Consider the following 18,835-nt stretch of genomic DNA (forward strand, 5'->3'; position numbering starts at 1 on the left):
TGTTTTTTTCTGGTGTATGAACGCCGTCGCTGTGCGCATGTGCAGACCGCAGCATGGCTCACCTGCGGCGCCACTTATAATCAGGTAATTGCTGCAGAAACTGTGTCCGCGAGACAGCTGCGGGTCGTTTCACGCTGTATTACTGAAGTATAACTGCACAGAGAGCTGCTGCAGGACAATAATAACCAGATTATCAGTTATTACTCATCAGAGCAGCTCACAGCTCCGACAGTTCAAGTCATGAATCCTCCAACCAGCAGAGACGCAACTCACCCGGCAGGTAACAGACACTTTAAATGGCGAATCCACCGAACCGACACAAATCACTTTTCAATGCTAAATGCACATTTTATTCACAAACGTGGCTGGATTTTCTGCAGTTTCGGGGGCATAAAGTTCCGCAGACACCATGCAATACGTTTTAAGTCAATTCAATATGGACATTTGTTCCAGGGCAACTTTACAGGTTCACACATCTCTCCTTGTTTTGAAGCTTTAGCTTTGAAAGCATCCAGTAGCTTTGCAGGCCAATACTTCTCACAGAGAGAGGCTGAAATATAGCAAAGCTCAGCTGGGGAGAAAAGTTGATAAACTAGAAAAAGGGGGAAAAACGTTGGTAAACTGGAAAAAAAGTTTAGTTCTCTAAAATAAAGTTTAAAAAGAAAGTTTATTTAACTGGGGGAAAAAGGGAAAAATGTTAAGTTGTATCTAAAGCTGCTTAAATATGTAGTTCTAATTGCTTTAAACTTCATACTTGTCCTCTGTGGTGGACATGAGACAGAAGTTTTTATTTCTAACATCATGCATGCAGTCAATTATATCTATAATGTATCTATTTGAGGCCTGATGTTCTGTGTAAAACACGTCCTGGGCTTTCTATCGGTGTAACACACATGCATGTGATTAACAGAACACATCTTCTGTCTTGTTGAAATTAATTGTAGCAAACATGTTTTTTTCTGGCAGTAAGTGATCAAATGTATTAAGATATTCCGTGTTTGTTCTTTATAAGGGTGTTATATTTAATTTATGAGAGTCTTAACTATAGTATAATAAGTATAAATAAGTGTATGGTCATTTTAAGTCTTTCAGAATTAACATTTAGTCACAAACAAGTTATTTGTTTCTCACAATTATTCACTTATTATTGTTATTACTTGTTACTTATTTTCTGTTTTATAGACGAGAATAAACAGATTAATCTATAATGATAATAATCTTATATTGTGTGTGTGATCATCAGGGCACTACATGCCCCAAACTTCCTCTTCATCAGGAGGAGGTTTGTACCTGGATGCCTACGAGGTTTCGTTCCCTCTGGAGGAAAGTATCGAGAGACCGCCTGCGTATCACCTGAACCAGGGCCAGCAGGTGATGGAGGGTACGCCAACACACACACACACACACACACACACACACACACACACACACACACACACACTGCTTCTTACTGTGTGATAAGTTTTATGATGCAGAAGTTAAATTCTCTCTTAAATTCTGGAAGTTCTGCTTTGTAACTGAGTTACATCTTCAAATCAATCAAAATCAAATCAAAATTACTTTATTCATCCCCGAGGGGAAATTCAGTTAGTCTGGTAGAATCTCTGTTAGAATGAGACAGCCTGATGGCTATTAGGAGAGAAGGATCTTTTGAATCTCTCCGTCCTGCAACGGAGAGAGAGGAGCCGTCCACTTTCAAGTTAAATTCCAAGTTTAGTTTAGTTTCTGAGCTACACTTCAACTGTTGTGACAAGAATTTTGAAACCTGCAGAATTTATTTAACCCATTGAAGCCTGGAAAGCGTTTACATCGTTTTGTAGTATTTGTATAAGCTCTCAAATACTTTTTGAATTTCATTTCTATCTGCTACAGAGGCTGAAAAATCTATTATTTAGTAGAAGCGTTGACACTTCTGATGAATTTCCAGAAAAACTTCAGGTTTTAGGGGCTTATTTTAAAATCACCCAGAGGTTTTACAGGCAGTTTTAGGCGTCAATGGGTTAAGCCATTTTTTTTCTCCTGTCCTGTGATAAAACGTTAAATCGACTCCCCTCCCAGCTGCAGAGACACCACATGTCGGCATGATTTATTCGTCCCGTCTCTTCTGTGTCTTGTGGCACTTATTCACCTTCAATGATATTTAATTAATTTCCATTCATTTATAAACCCTCTGATAACAAAGTTTGTATGTCTTTCAGCAAGTTTTATGCTCATTTTCTGCACATTCAAAACATGTTTAACAAATCTGTGTTCTGTATTTTCTAATTTTCAGGACATATTTTAACAAATTATTCTTTTTAAAAGTAATGGGGACAAAATCAACCATCCCAAGTGTCAGTGACATCTATACATATCTTTAGTTTTATCTTTGAACTTTGAAGAAAGTGAGATTAAGATTAAGAGGCTTTATTGTCATAGTACAAAAAAACTAAATTTGCATGGTAGAAAGAAAATATGAGAAATGACATTGAGCCTGCTACTGCCTCCAAAAAAGGAAGAAGATGAAAATACTGACGGCCACCAGAACGCTAAATATTGATACTCGACGGCCATGAATCGATAGTATATTGCCACGCAAAATATCGCGATACAATGCTGTATTGATTTTTTCTAATGTAAACAGATTTCCACTGATAAAGTGCAAGTAGGAAAGACAATTGTTAGTGTTTTAAAGTGCTGTTATTATTGCATTATCCATTGATTTGCACATTATATGTTGCATGCATAGAAGGAATATTGAAAGTGTTAAAGGTGTCTGAGTGCACAGTTTTTCTTATTTTTTTCATTCTTTCCTTCGTATTATTCTTTATGTTTCTTCCTCTTTGCCCTCTTCATCACATGTTCACTGCTGTATGACAACAGCTCATGTCAGACTCTTAGAGGATCATTTCTTTCAGTGGAATCATATAAAAACAACAGGGTGACTGCAGCTACAAACCGTCTCTGTGGTACTTATACATATGATATGATATAATATCTAATGTCTGTGGTGTCCTGCTGCAGAGCCGATGGTGCAGGAGCCTCCTCACTCTCAGTACAGCCCGTTCATCCTGGTCTCCAACCTGCGGGCTCACCTCTACGTCACTCTGGAGAAGAACGCCTGGCTGCAGAAACGCATCGAGGAGCTGGAGGAGGAGCGCAACTTCCTGCGCTGCCAGCTGGACCGATTCATCGTCAGCATGAGAGGGCCGGAGGGTGAGAGTCTGCTGCTCGGTTTATTAAGATACGATAAGATAAGATAAGATAAGATAAGATAAGATAAGATAAGATAAGATAAGATAAGATACGATGCGACTTTATTTATCCTGCAGTGGGGAAATTTAGTTGTCACAGCAGCTCAAGATACAGACACATAGATATAGAAGACAGAATAAGAATATAAAAAATAAGACATATACATACAGTACAGGCCAAAAGTTTGGACACACCTTCTCATTCAATGCGTTTTTCTTTATTTTCATGACTATTTACATTGTAGATTCGCACTGAATGCATCAAAACTATGAATGAACACATATGGAATTATGTACTTAACAAAAAAAGGTGAAATAACTGAAAACATGTCTTGTATTTTAGATTCCTCAAAGTAGCCACCCTTTGCTTACTAGAACATAAGACATGTTTTCAGTTATTTCACACTTTTTTGTTAAGTACATAATTCCACATGTGTTCATTAATAGTTTTGATGAATCTACAATGTAAATAGTCATGAAAATAAAGGAAACGCATTGAATGAGAAGGTGTGTCCAAACGTACATACATTTCTGCTACTTAGCATTTATCATTAATATATATATATTTTGTGTTTGTTTGTTTTCCTGAAAGTACTTTGCATTTTGCAGATATTGCACATTGGAGAAAATAAATATTAGCATGTTGGATAAGGTTAATCATTTGTTGTATGTAGTGGTATGAACATCCATGAATAAATATATTTTAATATATGCAGAGATATACACAGTATAGTATAAGTGGTATATGACATTATAATATTAACAAATAAATAAGAAAATCTATTAAAATTGAGCAAACATGATTGGAAATGCATACAATTCTCTATGAATATGAGATATATTTACTGAAATATATAGATAACATGTCTATATGTCCAATATTTCGATGAAAATAGGTAGAAACAACGTATTAAAAACTAAGTTTCACATCTTTTATTTGTTCTAATTGTTCTGTGTTCTTCCACACAGTGTCTGAGTGGTGCGGAGACCCCCAGCGTGCTGTGAAGGTCCAGCCCGCCAGCCCCCCCTCCCCCCCGTCCCCCATGACCACCAGGTCCGGGATGACCCTCAAACGGCTGCAGAGACCAGGACCCCGGGGCCGCCGCGGCACCGCCATCCCTGGTGAGCAAAAGACACCTTGTGAATTCATGAGCTCCTCATAGAGTCCCATAAAACAAGATGGGAAGTCGTTCTTCTGTGTGAGTTTTAATGTTGTTTGAGTTGTAATGTAGGAACGACACGGAAGCTACAACACGATATTGTATTTTATTGCTGTTTGAAGTATTTCTGTGACAATTAAGACAAAAGAAAACCGATTAAATAACCGTGGAATGTGTGCCGAACTGGCTGAGTTGTTCTTTCGACTTTTCCAGTCGGGGACTTATATTTCCGATTATTCTGGCACCACATGAATGCAGCACTATCCCACAATGTTAATAAAAGTGAAAAACAATTTGCGTATCCGACAATTCAAAAATTGTCAAAAATTGTGAATTTCTGGGCCGTACTGACATGGCCAATGTCAGTACGGCCCAGATGTTTAAAATGTTTAAAATGACAGTTCTGCAGATTGTTGTTGTTTATTTTGTTTTTGAGGTAAATTATTACCCCTTTTGTGCCAGGAAAAAAAATCTTCCGTATAAAATAACTGAACTGTTTTAAAGGACTTTTGCAAAATAACCAACAACACTCTAACACTAACCAAAATTGATGCGACCCAGATAAACAACGTCCACTGCTGTCATCTTTTCGGCTGTACGGCTGATGGTGGTCACCAAGGCGATTATTGGTCGTTATATCCACCTCGTGATTAGGGTCCGCTCCAAAATTTGAGGAGTTCTTTCTTGACTCATGGTGAAGCCTTCTACCAAGTTCCATGAAAATCTATCCTGTAGTTTTTCTGTAGTCCTGCAGACAAACAGACAAACCGGATTGAGAAAACAAAACCTCCCTGATGAAAGTAATAATTATTATGTAGTGGCTATTTGTAAGACAGTTCTTTCACCTTTAAAACTTGCAAAAAAGGCCACTGATGCACCAGTTTGATTAGGACTCCGGCAAAAAGGAACCCATTGTCCAGGCAGGATTCACGTTTTAGTTCATTTAATTTACAATTCAAAGCAAACAAACATTTCATGCTGCTTCTCTTTGCTCTGGTAACAAACTGTCACTACCACCTGCTGCCTTTATCAGTACCCAATACATCTTTGGTCTGGTGCTTAGTGCCCCTAGTGTACATCAAAATAAATACAAAATACACAATTATAATAATCAAACTAATGAAATAGCTCCTGCATGATAATTTACTTTGACATTGTAAAGTGCTATTTTTGTACCGTTTTTATAAAGTTTCCGATGTTACATGGAGACTTTGTGGACACGTGATAACAGTTGTCGTCGAGTTGATTTCCGCTCAACTTCTCCCGGCTGCAGTGAAGCAGGAGTTCCACCTGGAGGAGGACAAGTACTACACGGAGGACGAGTACGTGGAGGAGGACGAGGAGGAGGTGGAGGAAGACGACGACTCCGCGGTGGAGAAAGGCTCGAAGAAGAAAGGACGAGCCAACGGAGAGCCGAGGATGAAGATGAGGAGGATCTTCAGGATCACACACGGCAGGGAGAGACAGAGAGGTGGAGGCTCTATAGACAGATATATGCAGCAGTGTTTGATGAACATTACGTCACATTTCTCTGTGCTCCTCAGTCAAAGACCCAGAGGGAGTTCTGATCCGCTATAAGAAGATCCTGACGACCTACCAGCGGGTGAGGAGCATGTCCCGAGCCTTCCAGATCCACGGCGTGGACAGGAACACCATGGCCTCCACCTCGCCCATCGCAGAGCTGCTGCTGGTGGCTCCAGAGAAGGTCCCAGTCTTTTAACGTTCCTGCTCATTATAGTTTGAATTTATCTCGACTTAGTGAAGCACTGAAAACCAATGAACTCGTCTTTTATAAGGCCAGCTGCTCTGTATTACAGCTTATGAATAATTCGTATACAGGTACACACTGAAAAATATAGTTTTGTTTTAGTTTGGGAGCAGGTTTATTATTGCAAAGAGAAGAGGACAGAGAGAGGTTGTAAAAATGTAAATAGTAATAATAACAAAAAAGACACAAAAAGCTGGTCGTTTTGTGTCTTTTTTGTTATAAATTAAAATAAATGACAACAAAGAGGAAAAGACACAAAATGGAAAATTAAATGACACGAAATTACTTAAAAGAGGTACAAAACAACTGAAAAAGACACAAAATGACAATAAGAGATGTGAAATGACCAAGAAATCAAGCAAAAAAGAAACAAAATGACCAAAAAGAAACACACTTAATCAACAAAGACAAAGAAATGACCTGACAGGACACAAAATAACAAAAAAAAAACACACATAATGAACACAGAGAGACACAAAACAACAAAAATATATATATGTAAAGACCACAAAATGTCAATAAGAGATGCAAAATGACGAATAAAACATGCAAAAAAGAAACAAATAATTGTAAATAGAGAAAAACTGCCCAACAAAGAGAAGCAAAATAACCAGACAGGACATGAAATGGCCAACAAACACACAAAATTACCACAAAAGACAAAAAAACAACCAGAAATGACATGTAAGGACCACAAAGTCAAACAAAATGAGCAGAAAATACACAAAAATACCAGAAAATTACAGAAATTGATCAGGAAATATATACTAAGACCACAAAGGGACACAAAATGACCATGAGAGATGCAAAACAACCAAGAAAACAAGCAAAACAGGAACAAAATGACTAAAAAGAGACAAAAATGACCAACAAAGTGGCACAAAATGATCACAGTGACATAAAACCATAAAAGATGCGTAACAACGAGTGTGTCTGATTGAAGTGTTCCTCCTGTCGTCCTGCAGCTGACGGAGGTCGGAGAGTTCGAGGCGCCGAAGGAGAAGCTCCTGGATTACGCTCGGCGCTGCTACAAAACGATGGACGAGCCGACACACGCCAAAGTCCAGAGCATGAAGAAGACTCACAAGCTGCTGCCCATCTCCTACAGGTTCAGAAACTGAACAGTGTTTGGTTTCAGCTTCTCAACATTTATCATCATCATCTTAACGTAAAAAAAAAAGAAGATAAATTAAGACACTTAAATCCCAAATTACATAATTTTCATCAGTTTCACAGTTCTACCAACATGCTCCTTGATTTAGATTTATGTTAGTGAGTTTTCTTTTTATTTATGATGCAGCTGTTAATGATTTTTCAGCTTGTTTTGATTATAATTTTCACCGGATGTTAAAATAACTCTGAAGATACTTTTTGCTTTAAATCAGGAATTAACTGAAGTTATATATTAACTAGAAGACAGTTTATTAGGAAGTTTAATTTCCTTCTAATTTCAGATCACTATGATTCAGTTTGAGTGACTATTTATAGAGCAGGAATCAGTGAGTAAATGTGTTATTTTGGATAAAAACTGTTGAATTTCTGCGAAATTGAAATATTTGTGCTCTTTGCGGACCCCCAGATGGTTGTTTGCCCTTATTCATTTTTGACACAGCCTTTTGTATTGTGTGCATTATTATTTTGTAAAATATTAATTGATTTAACATCGTATTATTGGAAAAAAATGTGTTTGTATATATATCTTGTGCCTAAGTTGTATATCTATATTATTTGAGTCGGCCAGCTGAGCTTGTGTGATATTAGAAGGTTTGAAATGTCACAAAAACAAAAAGTAAAAGTGCTTGAAAATGTTGATTGTCTGTTTTGTTTGAAGAGCGTACCTGTGTTTTTGTATCAGGCTGCAGCGCCCTCTAGTGGAGCAAAGCAGCAACTAACAGATTTACAGGTAATGATGCTGATGGATGGTTTCTAAAATGAGGATTTAATATATTTCTGTTGTATTAGCTGCATCGTTTAAAGTAGATTTTTATAAAAATATATTTGCTGACCAGAAAATACACAAAATAACCAAAAAACACATAAAATGGCCACAGAGAGACACAAAACTACCAAAAAAAGACAAAGACCACAAAGGGAAAACAAAATGACAAAATATATATATTTATATATAGTAACTGGTATAAACATAGACCAAGTCTGTCTATATGAAGCCTAAGCTAATTTGCAGTAGTGACTCTAAATTAACCTTTATGCAAATACCCCAAAACTCAACAAGAAAAGCATCTAAACTGGTGCAAAACACAGACAATAGAACAATAAAATAACCATGAAATAAGCAGAACTTGACTCCTTATTAAAAGTTGCACTTTTTTCTTGTTGTTTTTACTTCTGTGGGAAAGACGTTATACTGATGTCCTTAATAAATTAATAATTTTTATTATATATTTTTTTATAAACATTTGTTTTTCATGAACCATTAGAAAAGCTTTTAAATTGATATTTTATTTTTCAAGGTTGATAGAGAAACTATTAGTAACTAAGGAGGCTGACTTGAAGCTGATATATTAAAAATAAAAAAATATTGGCATTTAAATTTACATAGAATTATTTTTAAAAAGCTTAAATTGTTGTTTGATGGTTTTAAATAAAATTGCTGTTAAATAAGACTCACAATGCATTTGGATTTATTAAAATATGGCTAAGTTAATATAATCATTAATTGCATTTATAGCATTTGGTAGTCATGAATAAAAGAAAATTCTGTAATTTTTCTGTTCAGCACTAGACATTATAAACTTTATAATAAAGACACTGCAATTTTCTATCATCTACTAAAAACAGTGAAAGTATCAAGTCTGAATGAAGGTTTGAAAGCCTTTAATTGAGCCGCAGTGACCACAGAGGTCAGCGCGGTGAAGCCTTCACTGTCGATCAATAACCGGATGTTTCCATTAATCACAGTAACATCTGCACCTGGCAGCCGGAGCTCAGGGTCACAGTACAGATGTGAGTTTCATGAATCATAACGAGGGTCAGGACGGTCAGTTATGACACTTATCTTCTTCAATGACTCATAATGGGATGAACGGCAGCAGTCTGAAGCGTCCCAGAGTCGCTGACGAGGAGTTTCTGTCAGCATCAGGCCCAGAAGGAAGGTCAAAGGTCACTGGAAGCTTGTTCATTCATCCATTTAATACAAATATAGTGAATTATGATTTATTGTCATACTAAAAAAAAAACCCCACACATTAAAATCACATTTAATAATCAAGGTTTAATCAGGAATAACATCTCTAAAATAGAAAAGACAAATAAACTTCATGCAAGATTAAAAAAAAAACACTGAGGTAAACAAAGGAGCATTTTTGTTGTTCGTCTTTCAGGAGAAAAACACAAAAAACTGTGATAAATGTTCAAGCAATTATTTAATGGTAAATTAGGAATTAGACATTTATTTTTGATTTTTTTTTAATCATAGTAGTCTCACTGCTTTTACAATCAGAGTTACAGGATGATCTATATGCATAAAATTAGTAATGTAACCTTCAAAAAAGAGCAGCTATTTACCTTTTAAATTGGATTTTTTAATAATTCGCCATCTCACATGCTCAATTTATATTAAGTATATTATATATGTGAACAATTCAAAGTGCCAGACCTTAAAACATTGATGATACCAAACCACAAAGGATAATTAATTTAATTAATGAGTTTAAGACTTTTTATTTATTTTATTTTTAACCATACATGTGGCATTACACGTCAGTCAGACAAAAAAAAACATTTCATCAATTTTATTTTTACAACATATATATTTTTTTTTATCTTTCCATACTACAAAACTGAAGCTAAATACTTTTTTTTTTTTAGTTTAAAACAAATCACAGGTGAACTCTATTACCCAGAATGCCCTGCGGTCGACGGAGGGAAGTGGCGGTGTGGGCGTGAACCAAAACTCGTTTTGCCCTTTCACCTTTCCAAACTGACCAATCAGAGCGCTGGGTATCCTGGAAGTAGTAAACGAGCCATTTGTGACGGACAGAGGGGCTCGACGAATAGGAGTGCGGGAGCGGCCACGGCGGACCAATCACAGGCTAGGTAGGCGGGACTCCTGTCCAACAGGGCATCGGAGGAGGAGGTGTTCCTGGTAGCCATCTTGGATGTGCGGAGTGATTGTTTAGCGAGAAGAATTGACATTTTTTTTATTTTTTTTAAAGAATTGTCTTTATACTGAGTAATCTGAAGAATAAGGGGAGCGCGGCAGCTGAGGGAAGAACTCGTAGCTCGGATAAAATCGAGGTAAACTGTTTTCGGGACTCAGAGGTGATGCGTTTGTGTGTCTCCCCTCTTTTCCTCTTTTCTCTCTCTGCCTCTCTCCCCTCATCCAAACTGTGTCTCCCACATCAAAAAGCGCAGCCGGTGGGGAGCTGCGGCTCTCCACACTGACAACACATCAACTTGCGTGCTTGTTAAAACGTAAAAAAAGCCAAACTTCTCCCCTGCCGACCCGCGGGCTGTAAACTTTAGTTTGTTTTGAAGTGGATGTGCTCGGATGTTGGAGCTCCTGAATGATGCCCGCATTGTTTATAAACATCCCGGGATAACAAATGTTTGTTCCCCCCGGTCCGACAACACGGCTCGGCTGCTCGGTTCTAGCTAGCCCCCGATGCCGGTGTAGCTTTTAGATTTGACTGTAAAATCCGACGGACAGTGAAAGTGTCTCCACTTGGTCCAAACTCAACTGAGCAGCAGCGTGCAGGACACCAGCGGGGCCTCTGGCCAGATGTGTGTCTACCTGTTCACAAAACTAATGCTACAGCTAGTTTAGCCCTTAGTTTGGTCCGTTAAAGTCGTCTAAATCAACACATCAGGCCGTTACACAGCTACAACGTGCAGGTGAGATCTCTATCAGACTGTCTTGGCTCTTAAATTTAACTCTTATTTCCCCAAAATACAGCTAAGCTGACGTTATGTGTCCCTGGGACTAGTGTGTTACCTTACATAAACATCATGCAAACCATAAATAATCGAGACAAATGCAAATCTCAAATTTATGGGGGTAATAATGGCAGAAACTGAATATTTTTTGTGTTTTGGATAGAGCCTGACCTATATGATATTTTAGAGGGGAGAAATACACAGATATGTTGGCCAATACAATAAGATTTTGAGCAAAGATTATAATCACATGCAGATGAGCATTGTGTCAAGACTCCTACATTTAAATATATTTTCTCAAAAATGCAGTTATGCTGACATAACGTGTCCCCGGGACTAGTGTGTTACCTTACATAAACATCATACAAACCATAAATAATCGAGATAAAAAACACTTTAAAAGGGCATGCATGCATGCATAAATAAATGATCAAGTAATTTTTCATGCAAAAATGGCAGAAAATGCTATTTTTTGTCCTCTTTAGTATGGACATTTTCTTCCAATGTCATTTTAAACCTGGATATCTTTGGGTTTTGGATATGACCTATATGAGAATTTATAGGGGGAAAAATACACAGATACGGTGGCCAATAGAGCGTCAGACTCTTATCTATTACATTTAGATAGATTTTCTCAAAAATACAGTTTTGCTGATATAACGTGTCCCCAGGACTAGTGTGTTACCTTACATAAACATCATACAATCCGTAAATAATCGAGACAAATGCAAATTTCAAATTTATTGGGGCAATAATGGCTAACTCTTTTGATAATGTATTATTCTTGAAAGTCATTTTTCATGCAAAATGGCAGAAAATGCATTTTTTGGCCTCTCAAGTTTGGATATTTTCTTCTGTCTAAGTTCTTAAATTGACATAATGACATTAAGCTGACATAACGTGTCCCCAGGACTAGTGTGTTACCTTACATAAACAACATACAAACCATAAATAATCAAGATAAAAAACATATACCGAAGGGCACGGGTGCAGAAATAAATGATCATGTAATTTTTCATGCAATAATGGCAGAAAATGCTGTTTTTGTCCTCTTAAGTATGAGAATTTCCTTCTTATGTCATTTTAAACGTGGATATTTTTGGGTTTTGGAAAGAGCCTGACCTATATATGATTTTAGAGGGGAAAAATACATAACGTGTCCCTGGGACCAGTGTGTTACCTTACATAAACATCATACAAACCATAAGTAATGGAGACAAATGCAAATCTCAAATTCATGGGGGTAATAATGGCCAATTCTTTTGATCATTTATTAATCGTTAAAAGAATACTTCATGCAATAATGGCAGAAAATCCTATTTTATGGGGATAATAATGGCCAACTCTTTTGATCATTTATTATTCATGAAAGCAATTTTTCATGCAAAATGGCAGAAAGTGCTTTTTTCGGCCTCTCAAGTATAGAGATTTTCTTCTTATGTCATATTAAAACTGTATATCTGTGGATGGAGCCCGACCAAGAGGAGATTTTTGCAGGTGCATGCAGGTGAGCTTTGTGTCTTAGCTCTTAAATTTAACACTCCCAAAAATATAGCTAAGCTGACATAAAGTGTCCCCGGGACTAGTGTGTTACCTTACATAAACATCATACAAACTAAATATAATCAAGATTAAAAAAACATAACGAATGGGCATGGGTGTAATAATTGCCCACAATCTAAATGATCGGTAAGTAATTTTTCATGCAAATATAGCAGAAAATGCTGTTTTTGACTGGGAAATTTCCCTCATATGTCATTTTAAACCTGAATATCTTTGGGTTTTGGATAGAGCTCGACCTATATACGATTTTAGAGGGGAAAAATACACAGATATGATGGCCAATTTAGTAAGATTTGAGAAAAAATGACGCATGCAGATGAGCTTTCTGTCAGACTCTTAGCTTTTTAATTTAGGTGTATTTCTCAAAAATACAGTTAAGCTGACATAACATGTCATCAGGACTTGTGTGTTATGTTGCATAAACATAATCTGCATAAACATCTGCAAAAAGGGCAGAACATGCTGTTAATGGCCTCTCAAGTATGAAGATTTTCTTCTTATGTCATATTAAAACTGAATATCTGTGGATGGAGCATGGCCAAGATGAGATGTTTGCAGGTGCATGCAGGGGAGCTTTGTGTCAGACTCTGAGCTCTTAAATATAACTCTATTTCTCAAAATACAATTTAGCTGACACAATATGCCTTCAGGACTAATGTGTTATGCTACTTAAACATCATAAAAAACATCGTTAAAGTTATTATCCATGCAAATATAGCAGAAAATGCTGTTTTCTATATGCTCAAGAACATTTAGTACAAGTGAATAGAAATGAAATAAAGCAAAAGTTTCAACACTGCAACTACATGTTGTAAATGTTCAGTCAATCCAGACGCCTTGACGTGATCAAAAATGGTGGATAAGGTTGCCAACGTTGTGAGTAATATCTTTTTTTCACCTTTGCTTGTTGCTTTAACCTCCAACAAGCACAAAAAAAGTGATATTAAACTTTAAAATGTTGTTGAAAAATGTAGTAACCATGAGTTAATGTGGACATTGAGCAGCAAGTTTACCAAATAAGTTACTTTGCAAGTCCTGAAATGACTCCTCGAACATCCTGAACCTCACAGATTAATATAACAAGTCTAAAATTATCAGAGGGAGGATGTCTCCTTTAGTTACAGTTAATTCCTGTAAGGACATTTTGGAGGATAAAGGTTGAGCTCAGCTGCAGAGCTGCACCTCTGTCATCAGGGAGTCAGTGTGTTTCCCAAAGACACGACAGCACGGCAGCTCGGGAAGATAATGATCTCTACATTCTCCCTGGATGTCTCCTCTTTCCTATCTTTCTGTCAGTCTCTGTTTGTTCTTAAGTGCTAACAAGAAGGGATGTGACAAAAACCAAAACTTCAATAAAAAGTTGTAGCCTAAATTCAGAAAATCTGACGGCACTCTTTTTGCTGGGGATGTCCCATGTCCCTTCAAGCATGGTGCGTTAAACGTTCCCTGGATGAAGCGATATCCGTGCACTGCAGCGTGGAGGAAGACCGGCCTGAGTTTCCCAAACTTACTCAGGCCCCGTTCACATGAGGACGCTCGTGGGTGAAAACGACAAAATATTTTATCAGAAGTGCCTTTCGTTTAGACGGTGACGGCGTTTTTGGGGCTTAAAGACGCAAAAATCTGAAACCACCCTCCACCCTCCCTCAAGTGGAAAAGTTAAATCCGCTCCACCGTAGCGTGTCCGTCTACACTGACAAGACACAAAACTCTGCTCAGATCTGCTCACGTCACGTTTACGTCACATACATGCTCCAGTACAGGAAAATAAACAAACGTGGGATTATTTCCATGCGTCGGACCTTCAAGCTGCTCTGGCAGCTCTAATAAACTTACAGGAGTCTTTCCACCAAATGTACAGGATATGTAGAGATAGTATTAGTGAACAGAGAAGGATCTGGAATTACCTCCATCACATTTTGGATGCAGCAATTCGTCGGAGGCGAGCCAGACGGCTGTGAACGAGACCTGGGAGATCTAGTGATGGTGGAGAACTTTGTGGAAGGAGTAGCTGATGAAAATGTGTGGCGTGAAAACTTCTGCATGCCCAAAGATGCTCTTATCGCTTTAAGTGATGCCGCCTGGCTGCATACAATCGAATTTCACACACTTTTGCGTCACCGTATGCAGCAGATTTCCTCCCGAAAATGCTCGTCTAAACGAGGAATAAAAAGTGAAGAGGCGACGCCACTTTTGCGTCCCCTCTTCGCCTCAGTGTCACTCAGTACTTCATCACATGCTCCATTGCTCTGATTGGTTGGGGGTCAAGTTTCTTTGCAAACATTGGTTGTAGGTCTATTTGGAGGCATTTTGGTCTGCACCCATTGGACCCATTGGTCAACACCTTGGAAATACGAAATTAATAGAGAGGTTCCACACTAATCTGCAAATTGTGAATTAGTGTGGTGATGCCAGGATACCTAATATTAGTAGCAAGAGTAATAAATAAGTGGATTGCAGAGTTGTAACTTTTCCTTTTGGTCTGCTCTGCATTTGGGTTAAAAAAAGGATTAAAAAAATGAGAAGGGAGAAACTGAAAGTAAAAGAAGAGTTCTAAACGATGAACTCCAATACTCACTCCTTATGTCATAATAAAACTGATGCATTGTGGATAGAGTCCGACTGATGTTTTGGAGGCCGATACCAATTTTAGAGGGGAAAAATACAGATATGCTGGCAAATATAGTAAGATTTTAAGCAAAAATGAAAATCGCATGCAGGTGAGCTTTGTGCTAGACTCTTAGCTCTTTAGTTTACAGTATTTTTGAGAAAATACAATTAAGCAGACATAATGTGTCATCAGGACTAGTGTGTTACGGTACTTAAACATCATAAAAAAACACAAATAGTCGAGATAAAAACATATCTTAAGTGTATGGGTGCCAAATATGTTGATAATCAATTTTTAACCGGGTTAAAAAAAGGAGAAAAAATGCAGAAAAGAGAAATTGAAAGCAAAAAAAAAAAGTTATGGAGATAAAAAAGGTTCTGTGAATTGTTCCAGACCATAAAAGAAAGTTTGAAATACCTGGTTGAATATGATTTCAGGAAGAATGAAATGGTTCACTGTGATCTTTCTATTCATTTCATACCATCGCTGGCGGTCTGGAAGAATGAAATGAATGAAATTTCTAACATTCCTAATTCTTAGGGTTACGAAAAATAGCACTTGTTTATTGGTATTAGTGTTTATTCATGTGCACTTTCCCATTCTTATTAAACCAATAAATACACTAATAACTTTTTTTTCTGTCACTTTGCAGTAAAAGAAGGCATGAAGACATCATCCTAGTCATCAGTCATGGCCGATAAAAGGAAACTTCAAGGTGAGATGTCTGTTTGTGTGTTGTGTGTTGTGTGTGTGTGTGTGTGTGTGTGTGTGTGTGTCCCATTAAACACCTGACCTGAGTGGATGCAAATGAGGATTTGTTGTGGTTTGATCAGTTGCCAGGTGGGTGCGGTCTACCACAAATGAAATAACACAGGGAGTGCCATAAATCATAAAAAAGCATTTCAAAGTGTAATTTATGTTTCTGTGATTGGAAAGTCCCCTGATGGCTGATCAACTCCAGCCGTCTGTCTCTTTAAGTAGGTTAAAACAAATGTCAGAAAAGTGTTTACAGCTCGAGTGTGATCACACTTACACACCTACTGCTGCTTGGTAGTTGAAGTGAAAAATATGTACTTTTCTTTTCATCCTGCTCTGCTGTTGGAGACGCGAGGCTTGTAAACAAAAGTCACATGCGTTACACTCATGAGTCGCTTGTTTTCTGAGTCGTGCATGCTGTCATCCTGCCAGGTTAGAGGGTTTTTGCTACAAAGGGAGTCCGAAATAAATCTGGTCTTGGTTCGTGTTGCTTCAGCTCAAACATGATGGATGTACCTGAGCTGTTTGCCGCATTTTTGCCATCTTAAATAAGAAAAACTGAATAGGAGCATTGGCCCATTAATGGATTCCCAGTGTCAGTTTCTGTCTCTTTTTGCAATTTTTTTAAGGCTTTTTCTCCCTAAAAGCATCACATTTTGGGGTTGTTTTCTGCAGATGCATTTGGTAATATTCAATATCACAAATAAATCCACCGAACTGAATTTATGAGTGGACAAAAATGTGCATCTCCAGTGTGCTATATCACATTCTCCCTCCTGTTAAATCAACTAAGGGAGAAAAAACGCCAAATTCATTGCATATCTTTGTTTTGCCATGCATTGTTCCAAAAAAAATTGCAGTAAATTATATAATTGTCATTTTAAGACCAATATATACCACTGATGTGGTGATAATAGGATTATAATGCAAGTAGATGCTTTTAAAGAGCATTGAACATTTAATTGTTAAGAATATTCACACATGAATGTAAAAAAACATATTAAAATAGCCTCAATAACTAAAAGAACACAGCAGAAATTATGATTATTTCTGTTCATTGGGTTTAGGTGCTGCAAAAACATGCACGCAGGTCTTATAATAGTCAGAAAAACCTGTTAGATAAAAACACCTGCATGCAAACACAACAAGAGATATCGAGGTCAGCCAAAATCATTGCATCATGTCCATAGATCATACCATTTGTACATATTGTAATTATCCTGTGACTAAATGGCACGATTACACAAACTGTTAACAGTCCCCCATATCAATACTTCAGTCAGTATTCAAAGAGAAGTGATAGTTTTATCCATGTCGCCCCTATTCAAAGGTTTCTGCTTATTTTCTTTTCCTGTTTTGGTTGGCTAGATGTGCCACGGCCTCATTGTGCACAGGGTGACATTTCGTCCATGTGTGCTGGCAGACATCTGTGCAAAAGTCTGCTGGTGACGCTGGCACACTTTCACACACACCAGAGCATGTTTCAGACTTCAGACAGACTCGCTGTGTTTCTAGTGAGAACAGTGAGGATCGTGAGCTACTCTTCTCTTCTCTTCTCTTCTCTTCTCAGAGCTTTTAGTTTCTTTATATTTGAACACTGGGACTGTAGCCGTGAAGCAGGACTCTGTTGATAAAGCACCCAAAGATCACCACGAGAAGCTTTGTAACCTGACCCAGACCTTTTGTGTAAAGACTCAGCGCTCCCACAGAAATCTTCCTTTTACTTTGATGTTATTTTCAGTCTGAGGTGTGTCGCCCCGGGCTGAAAACCAGATTTTTTGACAGGATTGATGCCTCGCTGTCGGCATCCCTTCACGTGAGCTCCTGTGTCTTCTCCAACTGGAACCGGCTGTCATATAAAAATAAAAAAAACATGCATCGATGCTTAAAATCCCATCATGGAGAAGAAAAGATCAAGCACAAGCACCAAACTAGGCTCTGTCAAATTTTAATGTATTATTACCGAGGAGGTAGACTTTCATCTAAAAATAACACACCCGCAGCAGAATCTTAGCATGGAGGCTGTTCAAGGTAAAAGTAGAGTTTGTTCTCTCGGTCCTCTTCACCCCTTGTTCTTCAATTAGCGATCGCACAATTCATAAATTAATCACATGAGCATTAATCTAGTGGTGACAGTATTGGGAAGAAACATTTATTGTTCGTGTCTTGAAACCGGAACGCTGGAACTTCTCCCAAACTTTCCTTCAATCTCCTCTCTTCATATCTTAATATCCGTCATCTCTTCCATCTCTTTTTCTCCCAAACATTTTCATATTAGTACTAATAATTCATTTTATATCTCTGACACTAATTATTGGCAACAAAATATTCTGTTAAGAAAGTTCTGGTGGAGTTCTGGCAGTTTAAAAATGTAAAACAATTACATGCACTTGATTATCACGTTGTTGTGTTTTATGAACTGATTGTCGAAAACACTATCAGTTTTTTTTATATAATACTTACAAGGAGAGATTGGTGGCGGACAGACTACACAAAAAGTAGGCAAATTATGACTTTTTAAAAACAGATTTATGCATATGATTGTGCGTGCTTAATACTATGACAGTTTACCAAAAAAATTGATTTATGAAAGCACAAACAAGGCCGTAAAGTTTTGCAGCTGTGTGCAATTTGGCCCCTTTTTTGCATCAGATTGCATGACCGAAGACGGGGAAAAATAAAAGCAGGATTTGGGAAAGAGCGGAGAGAGAAGAAAAAATTTTATTTCTAAGTTTAGATATAACCATATTGGTATTTATTTATTTTCAACCTTTCTTTATCATGCTTTATTCATTTATTGTTCATGACATTGTCGCTGCATCCCAGAATAAATGAGTTTGAGCAGACA

General features: G+C 37.5%; 2 protein-coding genes across 4 annotated transcripts in view; both read left to right on the plus strand.

The window, feature by feature from the left end:
• ccdc106b (coiled-coil domain containing 106b) lies at positions 1-7,971 on the plus strand. Its single transcript, XM_059350199.1, has 7 exons — positions 1-280; positions 1,244-1,381; positions 3,004-3,195; positions 4,203-4,355; positions 5,667-5,864; positions 5,938-6,098; positions 7,127-7,971. The coding sequence occupies exons 1-7, from the start codon at positions 241-243 to the stop codon at positions 7,280-7,282; spliced, it is 1,038 nt and encodes a 345-aa protein (XP_059206182.1). The 5' UTR covers positions 1-240; the 3' UTR covers positions 7,283-7,971.
• A 2,257-nt stretch (positions 7,972-10,228) lies between these two features.
• cnot3b (CCR4-NOT transcription complex, subunit 3b) overlaps positions 10,229-18,835 on the plus strand; it is a 44,717-nt gene continuing 36,110 nt past the window's right edge. For 2 of the 3 annotated variants that reach the window (XM_059349622.1, XM_059349623.1), the window contains exons 1-2: positions 10,229-10,418; positions 15,884-15,946. In XM_059349622.1, the coding sequence (XP_059205605.1) occupies positions 15,922-15,946 (25 nt within the window). In that variant the 5' untranslated portion in view covers positions 10,229-10,418; positions 15,884-15,921. The remainder of the gene's footprint in view (positions 10,419-15,883; positions 15,947-18,835) is intronic. The other variant, XM_059349624.1, reaches the window with a different exon arrangement.

This window comes from Centropristis striata, chromosome 14, assembly GCF_030273125.1.
Source record: "Centropristis striata isolate RG_2023a ecotype Rhode Island chromosome 14, C.striata_1.0, whole genome shotgun sequence".
NCBI classification, from domain to species: Eukaryota; Metazoa; Chordata; class Actinopteri; order Perciformes; family Serranidae; genus Centropristis; species Centropristis striata.